At 45.6% G+C, this 12,531-nt stretch overlaps 1 protein-coding gene across 1 annotated transcript; it reads left to right on the top strand.

Annotated features, from left to right (window-relative positions):
• Positions 1-10,917: 10,917 nt before the first annotated feature.
• On the top strand, positions 10,918-11,241 carry KRTAP17-1 (keratin associated protein 17-1). The gene has a single exon (XM_070395451.1). The coding sequence runs from the start codon at positions 10,918-10,920 to the stop codon at positions 11,239-11,241; it is 324 nt and encodes a 107-aa protein (XP_070251552.1).
• The last annotated feature ends 1,290 nt before the right edge of the window (positions 11,242-12,531 follow it).

Here is a 12,531-nt window from a genome sequence, read left to right as displayed (position 1 = left end):
CTTTCATATTACTGAATTACGATATATTTTGGGAGTGCCAATGTTTATGTCTACTTTATAATAAAAACTAATATAATTTTTAAAGCTTTATCACAGAGGACTTAGTCCTTTAAAATTTTTTATTAGTCATGTCTGGTGCATATTTAACAACATGCATAATGTTTTACAGATGTTGTATATATACATATTATAAAATGCATAAAAATAAGTAAACATATTATAGGTTTGGACTCAAAATTTTTTTAGTAGGGGCATAAAAAGAAATATGGTGAAACCCAGTAGATTGGTGAGCCCTGTTTCCCCATAACCCCTTGAAAAATTGGGATATGACATTTCAACCTGAAATAAAGGTGTGAGTGGAAATTCTTTGGAACACACATGTCTGACTGGAGAGTTGCAAGTCAGACAGTTTTGTTTTGATCACAAAGATCCTTTTCCCAGTGAGAAGATTGATCGCCCTCACCACTATGGGAGGGGATCATTCAGTCACTGAGGGCCCCAGAGAGAGCAAAAAAGCAGTGGATGCACTTCCTTTTCCTGAACTGGACCTTCATCCTCTCCTGCCCTTGGACATCGTGCCCCTGGTTCTCTGGTTTTCAGACTCAGACAGCATCACACCACCAGCTTTCCTGGTTCTCTGGCTTGCAGGCAGATCAGGGGCCTTCTTAGTCTCATAATCACATGAGCCAGGTTCCATCATACATCTCATCATATATATCTCCTATTGATTCTTTTTCACTGGAGAACCCCAATACATGGATAGAGAGTGCCAAGATGGCAGGTAATGGGGTCTGTGGTAGCATGAATGTCCCAAACATAAAATACAGGCCTGGGAAGCTTCTCCTGGGAATAGGAGACTGGAATGGAGACAAGTGTGCATTTAACATGTTTGGACCATCTTTTCTGGTTCTCACTCTTCCCTGGCTTCAACAAACCTGGAGGTAGGTATTGAATTAAATTTGCTTTCAGGGTCATCTCAGAAGGCTTCTCTCTTCCTTCCTTCAAGTTCCTTTGAGTAACCCCGCCCCCCCCCCCCCCCCCCAGTTTCTTGTTTATGGGTGTGAGGGAGGAAAAGAGAGAGAGATAAATAGAGAGAAAGAGAGGAAGAGAGGGTAGAGGGAGAGAGAGAAGTAAAGCATAGAGTGAGAATGTATTGTATGGTTTAGTTAAAGGGTTATTAGTAAACCTCAGGAAATAGCTGATACCAGACACATCTTGGTTTTGTTGTTGAGAAGAAAGGAGAGGGAAGAGGCAGAGGACAATGACTATAGAACCTTAGCATCCCACAGATAAGGGAAAGGATTGCCTAGGAGAAGAGAGAGACTGTGCATCAATAACTCTTATCCCCATGCTCTTCTTACAAGAGCTGGTTTTCATGTTGACATAGACCCTTCCCTCAAACCTGGGCCAATTTGCGATTGCAGAGGAAGTGACACTCTGTGACTTCTGAGGATCATTTGTGAAAGGACAAGAAGCTTCCACCAGGTTCTCCTGGGATGCTTGAGACCCAGACACCAAGCCCTGAGGAAGCCCATGCAGTCTTCATGCCTCTCCAGAGGATACTCATCATAGAGCAGCGACGGGCCATCTGCTGTGTCTTTTCAGAATGCCTGACCCACAGAATCCATGAGCAGAATAATATGTTTGTTGATTTACAGCACTATATTTGGGGTGTTTGTTACGCAGCAGTAGAGACCAGAACAGGGACTCTCTCTGGGGCCTCTGGTTTGTCTTTCCCTTGGGTGGGAACCAAATGAAAGCAGCAGACATTACATCTGTATTTTCCAGCACCCACACAATTCTATGGGCATCTAAACAGGGCTGACTTTCTTTTATCAGCTGTATTTTAAAAGACCACCCTTGCATATATACTCCAGCTTGTCATTTATTCCTTTAAAGCAGTGGTTGCCAACCTTTCGGACCTCACGGACCACTGTGGTCCACAGACCACTGGTTGGTGACTGCTGCTTTAAAGATAGAAACATATTATAATACTAGAAGCCCAATGCATGAAAATTCATGCATTGGAGGAGGGATTCCTCAGCCCGGCCTGCCCCCTCTCACAGTCTGGGAGCCCTCAGGGGCGGGAGGTGACCCAGCAATCAGGGGAAGGTGACGCCCCATCACACCTCTGCTGCTGCCACTGCCGGCAGTGCAAGCCTCGGCCGACCTTGGTTACCTGAGCCTCAGGTGGCCCTGGGCGGCTGGGCAGCCACCATCCGAGGCTTTCCTGTGCTTCGAGCCGGGACTGGGGGTCTCCAGAGGCAGGCACGCGGCAAGGCCGGGCCTTCCTCCAGTTGGGCCTGACCTTGCCGTGTGCCTGTCGCCCTGGCAGGGCTGAGGGGACTGGGCACCGCCATCTTGTGGCTGTTGGTGCCGCCATCTTTTGAAGGTATGGCAGTCAACTAGCATATTCCCTCCTTATTGGCTGTGGGCGCCGCCATCTTTGTGATGGCGTGAGCGTCAATTAGCATATTCCCTCTTTATTTGATAGGATGTGTTTGATAATTCCAGTATCTGAAGTCTCTGTGGTTTGTTTATGCTCTGTTGTTTCTACTGGCTCTCACTCATGGTGCCTTGTTTCCTTGTGTGCTTAGTCATGAGTGACTGTGAGTTGTTCATTGCATCAGTCATGACAGGCAAAGTTACAGTTACCACAGTAACAACTCCCAGGTTTCCCAAATCTCATCACAACAAGAGTTTATGTCTCGTGCTCTAATTCCACCACTGGCCAGGAGGAGGCTCCAATTGTCACACTTACTCAAGAAGCCAGGCTGACAGTACCTCCGACTCTAGCTACACTTCCACAGATCTGCTTGGGAGGGCGGCCCATCCTGCAATGACTCAGAAGCTTCGGTCTTCAGTGAAGAACATTCACACGTTATTAACCAAAGGAAGTCACTTAGTCATGCCAACTTTGAAGGAGGTAGGAAGGGCATTCCTGCCATATTTGTGAAAGGCAGAGAGAGAAACATGTGGTGAACAACACTGATGATTACCACCTTCCTTTTCCTTGGAATATTATTTGTGGGACTTGGTTGAGGTAGGATGATGTTGTGTGTTCCTCCAGAAAAGAGGGGCACTTGTTCCTGCCACGGCACTCCGGCACTACCGGTCAGAGACCTCTTTAAATTCATTGCCTGAATTTTTTGGAATCACGCAGGTGATGTGCAAGACCAGTGCCCTGTGGTAGGCGTGGGTGGGCTGAGATTATATATGGCTCACCATTACCCCAAGGGTGTGGCCCTTTGGGGTCCCAGCCTTACGGAGGGGTGGATCTCCTAGAGGGTCTCCACTATGGGTGGGACCTGGACTTTATTTTCTGTTTCTGTAATTCAAGTTTGTCAAATTCAGCAAATGCCCTTGAGGGAGAAGCAATTATAGTGCTCAGTCCACCTCTCTGAGCACCTACCAATTACTTAGTTCTTAGATAATTTCTTTGCAATTTGTACTATCTTCTCAGTTCTTTGATGCCTTAAGAAGGCTCAAAATTAAAAAATAAAAGGAAAAACAGCATATTTAGCTATTTTCATGATGCAGGTTAATTCCAACAACCAAGCCTGCCATGTCATCTGAAACAGAATCTCAAGCTGTACTGTCCAACTCAGAAGCCACTGGCTACATGTGGCTATTCAATGAAAATATATAAACATTAAATACAGTTAAAAGCACGGTTTCTCCATCACATCGGCCACATTTCCAGTGCTCAGTGATCATGTGGACCCCATGTTGGTGGAGCAGACGTGGACATTTCCATTATGGCAGCAGGTCCTACAGAACAGTGCTGATTCCAGACCCAACTGAGCAAAGCAGAGACTGAGAGAGATCAGGGGTGAATAAGGAATGGCACCAGGGACTCCATTCTCTTCCAGTTGGCACTTTTTGACTGCATCGCTGACGAGAGTTCATCTCACATTCCGTTATGATTTTATTTAGCCATTCATTTGTAACTTTGTATGAGTGCCTACCATCTGGTAACCATGCATGCAAACTGGTGAATAAATCAGCTATAGCCTCTGTGCTTGTGAAACTCGCAATCACTTGACTATATCTTACTCTAAGACTTATCTCAAGACGAAGAGGCAGTTTCCTCTGGTTCCCTTAAGAAACACAGATGAGGAAGGAGGCTGGGTTTCAGAAGTAGACATATCTGGGTTCAAATCCAAGCCCTGCATCTTCTAGTTAAAGTAGTTGACCTCCATGAGCCTTGGTTTTCTCAAGATGAGGATAATACTTATTGTATATAGTTGTCCTGGATATGAACTAAGAAAACACATAGAAAATGCTTAGTGCAGTACCTGGCACCATTGGAGGGGCTGAAAATGTGCTCCCTTTGCCAAGAGATGGTTGATTGGACACATGATTTAAATCAGTGCCATTTATAATAATAAAAGCGTAATATGCAAATCGACCAAACGGCCAAACAGCAGAACAACCATCCAGACGTCCTTCCAGACAACCTTCCAGACGACTTTCCAGACAAAGCCGGGCTGCGAGGGCCGAGGCGGCCGGGGCTGCGAAAGGCCTACCCTTGCACAAATTTTGTGCATCAAGCCTCTAGTGCAGTGATGGCGAACCTATGACACACGTGTCAGAGGTGACACGCGAACTCATTTTTTTTGGTTGATTTTTCTTTGTTAAATGGCAATTAAATATATAAAATAAATATCAAAAATATAAGTCTTTGTTTTACTATGGTTGCAAATATAAAAAAATTTCTATATGTGACATGGCACCAGAGTTAAGTTAGGGTTTTTCAAAATGCTGACGCGCCGAGCTCAAAAGGTTCACCATCACTGTTCTAGTGTAATATAATAAGCTTCTCACATCCAACCAAGTTTTTGTTGCGTTGCTTCTGGTGAAGCCAGATCAGGGCTTATTTTGTGATTGCCTCTGAAAGAACCACCGGGAACTTTATGTGAAATGTCACAGATGGACACTAGAGGCCGCCAGAACAGATGCCATGCCTAGGTTTCTAATGACTCCTGCAGTACCTCCCCACCTTGTTCTTTATTGCACACCAATCATTAATTTAATAGGTACTTCAGTCCCCCAATTAGGACATTTATGAAGTACCAGGACATTTTTGTAAAGAAGTATCTGCCACACCTCAAAATAAATTCCTCATGGAGAACAGCATTATGTATAAAAAAATGCAACTATAAAAACTAAAATAAAGTTAATCATTATCTCGATTGAAGAAGTTTCAAAGCATAAAAACAGCAGGAGAAAAATACAGTAGATTTTCCTATATAAAAATAAAATTCTAGCCCTAGCTGGTTTGGCTCAGTGGATAGAGTGTTGGTCTGCAGACTGAAGGGTCCTGGGTTCGACTCTGGTCAAGGGCACATGTCTGGGTTGTGGGCTCTATCCCTAGTGGGGGGTGTGCAGGAGGCAGCCGATCAATGATTCTCTCTCATCATTGACGTTTCTATCTCTCTCTCCCCTCCCTTCCTCCCTGAAATCAATAAAAATATATTTTAAAAAAGAAAATTCTATGCATAAAAATATCATAGGTACAATTAGAGAGAAATGATACCCTGGCACAAATTTTGCAACATGTGTGAAAGTCAGAAAGGAAAGTTAATATGTGTAGCATAAAATAAGCTCTTATAAATAAACTAGAGGCCTGGTGCATGAAATTCGTGCACTCGGGGCAGGGGGGAGGGTGCCCTCAGCCCAGCCTGTGCCCTCTCACAGTCCGGGAGCCCTGCAGAGGGAGGTCCCGTCCACCTGCCACAGCCCACTGGTCGGTGGCCTGGGCCTCTCTCTGTGGGGTGGTCATGGTGTGATGGCAGAGCCCCCTGACCAATCACATCACACCCACCTTGGTTGACCAGGCATCAGTGCGTATCACAGCGTGGTCATCCAGATGGTCATTCTACTGTTCGGCTGTTTGGTTGATTTGCATATTATGCTTTTATTATTATAGATTAGGAAAGATGAATAACCTAATAGAAAAATGGGCATGAATAGATAATTCCCAAAAGAAGAAATAAAAGTGGCCTATGAAATAAATGCACTAGTAATGAAATAAGTACAAATAAATACTACAAAGAGATTTCATAATTGGACTATGGATCTTGACAAATCTCTTGAGAAAGAAATAAGTCAGACAGAAAAAGTCAAGAACCACTTGATTTTACTCCTACGTGGGATATAAAACTGAAAGGTAACAAATGAATAAACAAGAAAAGCAAACAAAAACTCATAGACACAGACAATGTATGATGGATACTGGAGGGAAGGAGGTGGGTATTAAAGGGTAAAGGGGGTCAAAATATGGTGATGGAAGAAGAGTTTACTTTGGGTGAGAGGTACACTATGCATACACAGATCCTGTATCATAGAAATGTACACTTGAAACCTATATAGGGTGTCCCAAAAACTGTATACACACACTTTGAATAATTATAAAGGCAGTGTTTATTAAAATACATTTCATTTTCAAATGTATTTTGAGCCATCTAAAAAAAGAGAAAGAAAATCAAGCTATCACCTGTTAAAGTTGTATATATTTTGGGGGGACACCTGACATAATCTTATTAACCAATATCACTCCAATAAAATTAATTAAAAAGAAAAAAACTGGTATTGGTGAAGGCACTGTGAAATGGGTGCAAAAGGGGACAATTCTTCTGGAGGATAATTTTAAATATTTATTCATAGACTTAAAATTATTAACACGCTGAAGATTCAGTAATCACATTTCTAGGAATTTATTTTAGGGAGACAAGAAAGATGCATAAAGGTTCGCATTTAAGAAAGTTCACCTCAGTGTATTGCTTTTAATATTAGAAAACTGGAAACAACTTAGATATCCAACAATGGGGCAGGTTTATATCAACATAAAAATGCCCAAATGTTTATAATATTTAACAATCAACACATTTATGAGCATTTTCTCAGGTCAAGTACAATATTCAGTGCATAAATCAATTTTCACAGTATGATTCTGATTTTGTAAAACTACGTGTCAGAATGAGACCTTAAAACAGTCACTGCTCTTACCTTTCTCCTGCCATTTCTTTCCCTGCTGCTCGTTCCTCACGACTTGGGCATCAGTGGGGTCTTTCTAATAGTCAGTGCCGCCAGGGTAGGGTAATTCCTGTGGAAATGCAGAGAGAATGATTCAAGTCAATGCTTAGCTTATGCAATTCCAATTACACTTTTGTGGTGGAGGCAATGGACAAGAGGAGACCCTGGGCCTCCTAGAAGGGGTAGCGGAAGGATGCAGAATTTGTGGAGGGCAGGGAGAACTCAGATATCCCAACTGGTGCCATCAGAGGGAGGATGGTGGTCGGGAACAAGACAGGACCATGCACATTTCACTGGATTCCCACCATGGACCAGTGGTCACTCTTTTATGCTATAATACCATCCAAGTCCCCGAAACTCAGATACCATGTATATTCATATTAATACTTTATGCAAATATTTAGGAAAAACAGTAAAAAGGAAGCAAGAAAATTAGGAGTAAACATCATTGTGGGGTTATAGATTATTTTTATTTTCTTATATTTAATCATTTTGTATTTTTCAGAAATTCCACAGCAAATGTATAAAATTTATAATGTAAATATTATGATTAGCATTAAAATACAGCATCAAAGGCTAATGTCATCCTGAAAACAATATATTTTTATTGATTTCAGAGATGACGGGAGAGGGAGAGAGAGAGAAACATCAATGATGAGAGAGAATCATTGATCGGCTGCCTCCTGCACACCCCACACCTGGGCAGGGCCCTGACTGGGAATCGAACCGTGACCTCCTGGTTCATAGGTTGACGCTCAACCACTGAGCCATGTCAACCAGGACTGAAAATATTTTTAACTCATAATACAGGCAAATATTTTACCTTCTATTTCATAAAGGATTCCTGTCAATCAAAGAAAAAGACCAACAACCCAATAGAAAAATGGACAATAGAAAAGATGATCCACAGAAAGGGGAGGATAGATAGCATTTAAGCATATGAAATATTGTTTAATTTTATTCGCAAAAACAGAAATGCAAATGAAAACTATTGCAAGATCCTATCTTTTTCCTTTCAGATTGTCAAGGTCCAACTCTGATGACACTGCAGGTAAAGCATGAAGAGACAGTACTCTCGCCCTTTGCCGAGCGGTGCGTAAACTGGTACAATCTTTATGAAGGGTGACCTGGCAACATCCATCAAAATTACAAATACAAAAACTCGCTGACTCAGCAATTTCTAACCCAAGAATTGATGGGAGGGATACATCAAGACATGCTAAGTTATATCATAGTAAATATTTAAAATAATAAAGTTTATAATGGCACAATATTGGAGATTAGAAACAAGTGTCTTTCAATAGAGAATCGGTTAAACAAATGATTGGCATAATAGAATACTATGAAAAACTTTATGTGCTGATGTGGAATGATTAAGATATCTTGTTAAGAGGAAAAAAGGAGTTAAGAACAGGGTGCATATTACACTACCATTTGTGTAATGAACTATGTATAAAAATATGTATTATATGTACATCTATCTCTTTTTGTATATAAATAATAGCTAATATTTATCAAGCAATATGTGGCCAATCACTGTTCTAAGGTTCAAAGTGCTGTATTTGCATATACAATAACCCATCTAACCTTCACAGCAGCCCTATGAGATTGGTGCTATTATCATCACAATTTCCACGTTCTAGATGAGTGAGTTCAACGAGTGAGTTCAGGTGCAGGGGTTAGAGGGACAGAGGGAAGGTGGGTGAGAGGCAGGCCTGGCGGGACACAGGAAGAGAAGGACGACTGTTCACTGCATTCCTTTTGCACATTGACCACGTGATTGCATCGCCTATTATTACAAAAGAATGAAAAGAATGCGTCTGCTGTGACCGTCGCTGTGTTACTTACCCAGAGGTGTGCATGTGTGGGAGTGGAGTGGGGGAGGAACGCGGGACCAGGAAACAGCCTTCGTGGTCAAGTCTATCACGAATGTGTCCTGCCTGGGCCCTGCTATCGTCTTTTGTATAGAAAAGTGCTTGCAGGTGATGGTCAGGGCGGCATTAAGTTATATCAGTGTTTCCTTGCCTGTTGACAATCTGAAACTTTCAAATATACAGCTTCGCAAGCTCCCACAAGCACATGTTCTGATTTAACAGAACTGGGTGCAGGTTGAAATCTGTCTTTTTCAGAAGTCCCCACCCTCACCTAGGCAATTCTGATTGTAAAACCTGGTTTAGAAACCCTGGACCACGTGATCTTTTGGGGTTCCTCCCAGTTCTAACATTCCACATCCCATGACGTACTGAGGGTCACATCAGATCCAACTAGCCCATCCTTTCTCGCTGTCTCCATTCCCCCCACCTCCTGGTTCTCAGTACTTCTGGCCCTTTCTAGGAGCTGCCTTACCTGCAGGCTCATCTGAAAAAGGAAAGGAGATTGAAAAGGAGGGACTGTGTCTTGATTCAGATCTCCACACCCACCACCACCTTCCATCCCCACCTCCCACTCCGGTGCTGCCTCCCAGAGGGCCGAGCCCATAGATTCCAGAGTTGCTATTATCATTCCAAGAGGATGACAAGGTACCGAAGCCCAAACGGAGACAGGAAATTTGACCCTTCGCAGAGTTTACACGGGGACTTGCATCTTCTGTGGATTCTAGTCTTCCTATGGTGTTTTATTCACTGATGGTACTCTGGGAATTTGGTGTGCTTATCTCTCATTCTGACAGATGGTCTTAAAAAAGTGCACAACATTCCCATCTTAATGTGGTGTCTTGGATGTTCAATGATCTCCTCTTTTCTTCCCTCCCTCCCTCCCTTTCTCCCTTTCTTCCCTCCCTCCCTTCCTTCTCCTCCATCTCTTCTTCCTTCACCTCTTCCTCCTCCATCTCCTTCTTTTCCATCTCTTCCTCATCATCATCTCTTTTTTTCCAGTTCTTCTTCTTCCTCCTCCTCCTCCATCTTCTCCGGCTCCTTCTTCTGCATCTCTTCTTCCTTCTTTTCCTCCTCCTCCTTTTCCTCTTCCTCCATCTCCTCCTTCCTCTTCCTCCATCTCGCCTTCTTTTCCTCCTTCGTCTCTCCCTCCATGTCCTCCTCCTTCTCTTCCTTTTTCTCCTCCTCCCTCTCTCTCCTCTTCCCCGGTCTCCTCCTTCTCTTCCTATCAAGCGAAGGCCTAGGCCAGGGTGTTGCAGGTTCTGCCCACTGCTCTTTCAGCCCATTTAGAGAGAAGGCTGAGTGTTCAGTTCATCGCACAGCCCAGAGAAACATGGTTCCCCTGCCTTTTGCAGTTTTATGATGAGTCTCTCTCCGTCTCACAGGGCAGTTATTACTCATGATTGCTGGTCACTGATGAAGCCCAAACAAACGTGAGGCACACTCCACATACCACACACAGACACACACACACAAATATTTGCCTTGCTCGCTCGGCCGGGATGAAGATGCCCTTTCCAGCTGGCAGGAGCCACATGGCCAGACCTCCTCAGCGGCCTCTGAGCTGCTTTGACCATTTTCTTCTTCCGGGATTAGCATCCATGGCAAAGAAGTTGGCTGCCCGCTTGCCATAGAAGACATGGAAGAGGAACCCCCTGCCAGAGCCAGATCGGGGGGCTTCCCCTTCCTGGCTCCAGCCTGGCTCATGATGGCTGGCCCCAGTTTGGCCTGATGACAGGGCTTTCCGAAGGTGTATTTTTACCCTCTGGACAAATAGCCTGTTGGGAGGAGTGGGGCCTTTTTATGAGTTGAGGTACTCAGGGCTGGAAAATAAACAGGCAGCTAATGAGACCTTCTGGAAACGGGCATAAATAATAACAAAGGAAACATCTGGCCCTCGGGCCCACACCCTGGCGGAGGGGATATAAAAGCTGCTGTCCAGCTGGTGACGGTCAGACCTGGGGAACTCTGGCTGCGGTCCTGACCTGCGCCCTGACCAGCGGGGATCATGGGGTGCTGCCCGGGGGACTGCTTCACCTGCTGCGGTGAGGAGCAGGACTGCTGCGAGATGTGCTGCTGCCAGCCCGGCTGCTGCGGCTGCTGCGGGTCCTGCTGCGGCTGCGGGGGCTCGGGCTGCGGAGGCGGCTGCTGCGGGTCCTCGTGCTGCGGTGGATCTGGCTGCTGCGGAGGCGGTGGATCTGGCTGCGGGGGCGGCTCTGGCTGCGGGGGCGGCTGCTGCGGGTCCTCCTGCTGCGGGTCCAGCTGCTGCGGCTCCTCGGGCTGCTGCGGCCCTGTGTGCTGCCAGCCCACGCCCGTCTGCGACACGAAATGAAGAGCTCCCCGTGCCCCCTCCACGGAGGCAGCCCCACGGAATGCGTCCACCCATCTGCTCCGGGCGAGGCCCCTCATCCCCAGGACTTTCCAGGACAGTGTCTTGCCTCCCGTGGTATTTGTAGAGGAGACTTGTTTCTCCGGCGCCCGCCCTGGTCTTTCAAGGCCCTGAGAACTTAGAGCCACGTGCTGGTGAGGAATTGAAACTGGGTGCCACCCAAAGTGACCCCCGAAGCTGAAAGGGGGCATCCCCGCGGCTGGCTTGACATTCACGAAGTTACGTGGTCACCGTGAGCATCCTCTCATTCAAGGTGCCCCTGGGACTGACCCCTCCTCGTCAGCTTTCGGAGGCGTTTGAGACGCACAGATTCCTCTCTGTTAACTTCTTAATAAATGCGAGCACGCTGGCATAACCACACTAGTTCTGCCGCCTCTTCCTTCGCCCCCTCTTGGGCACTGGGCCAGAAAAACGCACTCTGCCGTCCACAGTAGGCGCTTCTGACAAGCAGTTCGTGGATCACCTACATCAGAACCCCCAGGGGCAGTTAAGGGGAGCCCTCCCTGAGCCAGGCAGAATCAGCATTCGGAGGCGGGGGGCCTGGAAGCCTGTGTTTCTCACAAGGACCCCAGGTATTCTTACCACTGAGCCTGAGAACCACACATGCAGACTGAAGTTCTGCTGTGAGCTTCACTTGGGGAGGCTTTTAAACGTACAGGTCCTTGGGCTTTGCTGCTAGAGGTTTTATCCATTAGCCCGAGGGTGGAGGCCCTGGGAGCTGCATTTTTATTTTTAAAAATATTTTTTTATTGATTTCAGAGAAGAAGGGAAAGGGAGAGAGAGATAGAACATCAATGATGAGAGAGAATTGGTTGGCTGCCTCCTGCACAACCCCTACTGGGGACTGAGCCTGCAACCCAGGCATGTGCCCTGACCTGGCATTGAGCGGTGACCTCCTGATTCTCTGAGCCACTCCGGCTGGCTGGGGCCTGCATTTTAAAAAGCTCCCAGGTAAATGCTGATGCTGGCCAAGTTTAACCTGAGCGAGGTGCCTGGCTGCCTCCTGCGTTGTAGTTCTAGAATGGTTCTGCCGGAGGTTTCGGGTTTGGTCAGAACTTTCTAGCAAAGTCAGGGGAGAAGAGAAGGCTTGATAAGACAAGCTTGGTTCTAAATGGAAGGGATTCCTGTAGCAAAATTTTGACAACACACAGGTTCTAAGGATGTTCTGGGAAGTTCAGGTCCTTCCTCCAGCCTCATGCTTCGGCAAAGTCTCCCTTTTCTGGGTTAGGTTTT

This window comes from Myotis yumanensis, unplaced genomic scaffold (assembly GCF_028538775.1).
Source record: "Myotis yumanensis isolate MYYU_CA2020_CCGP unplaced genomic scaffold, mMyoYum1.0.hap1 SCAF_16, whole genome shotgun sequence".
In the NCBI taxonomy this organism is placed as follows: domain Eukaryota; kingdom Metazoa; phylum Chordata; class Mammalia; order Chiroptera; family Vespertilionidae; genus Myotis; species Myotis yumanensis.
Note: the sequence above shows the minus strand (reverse complement) of the source record. Positions and strands in the feature narration are given on the sequence as shown.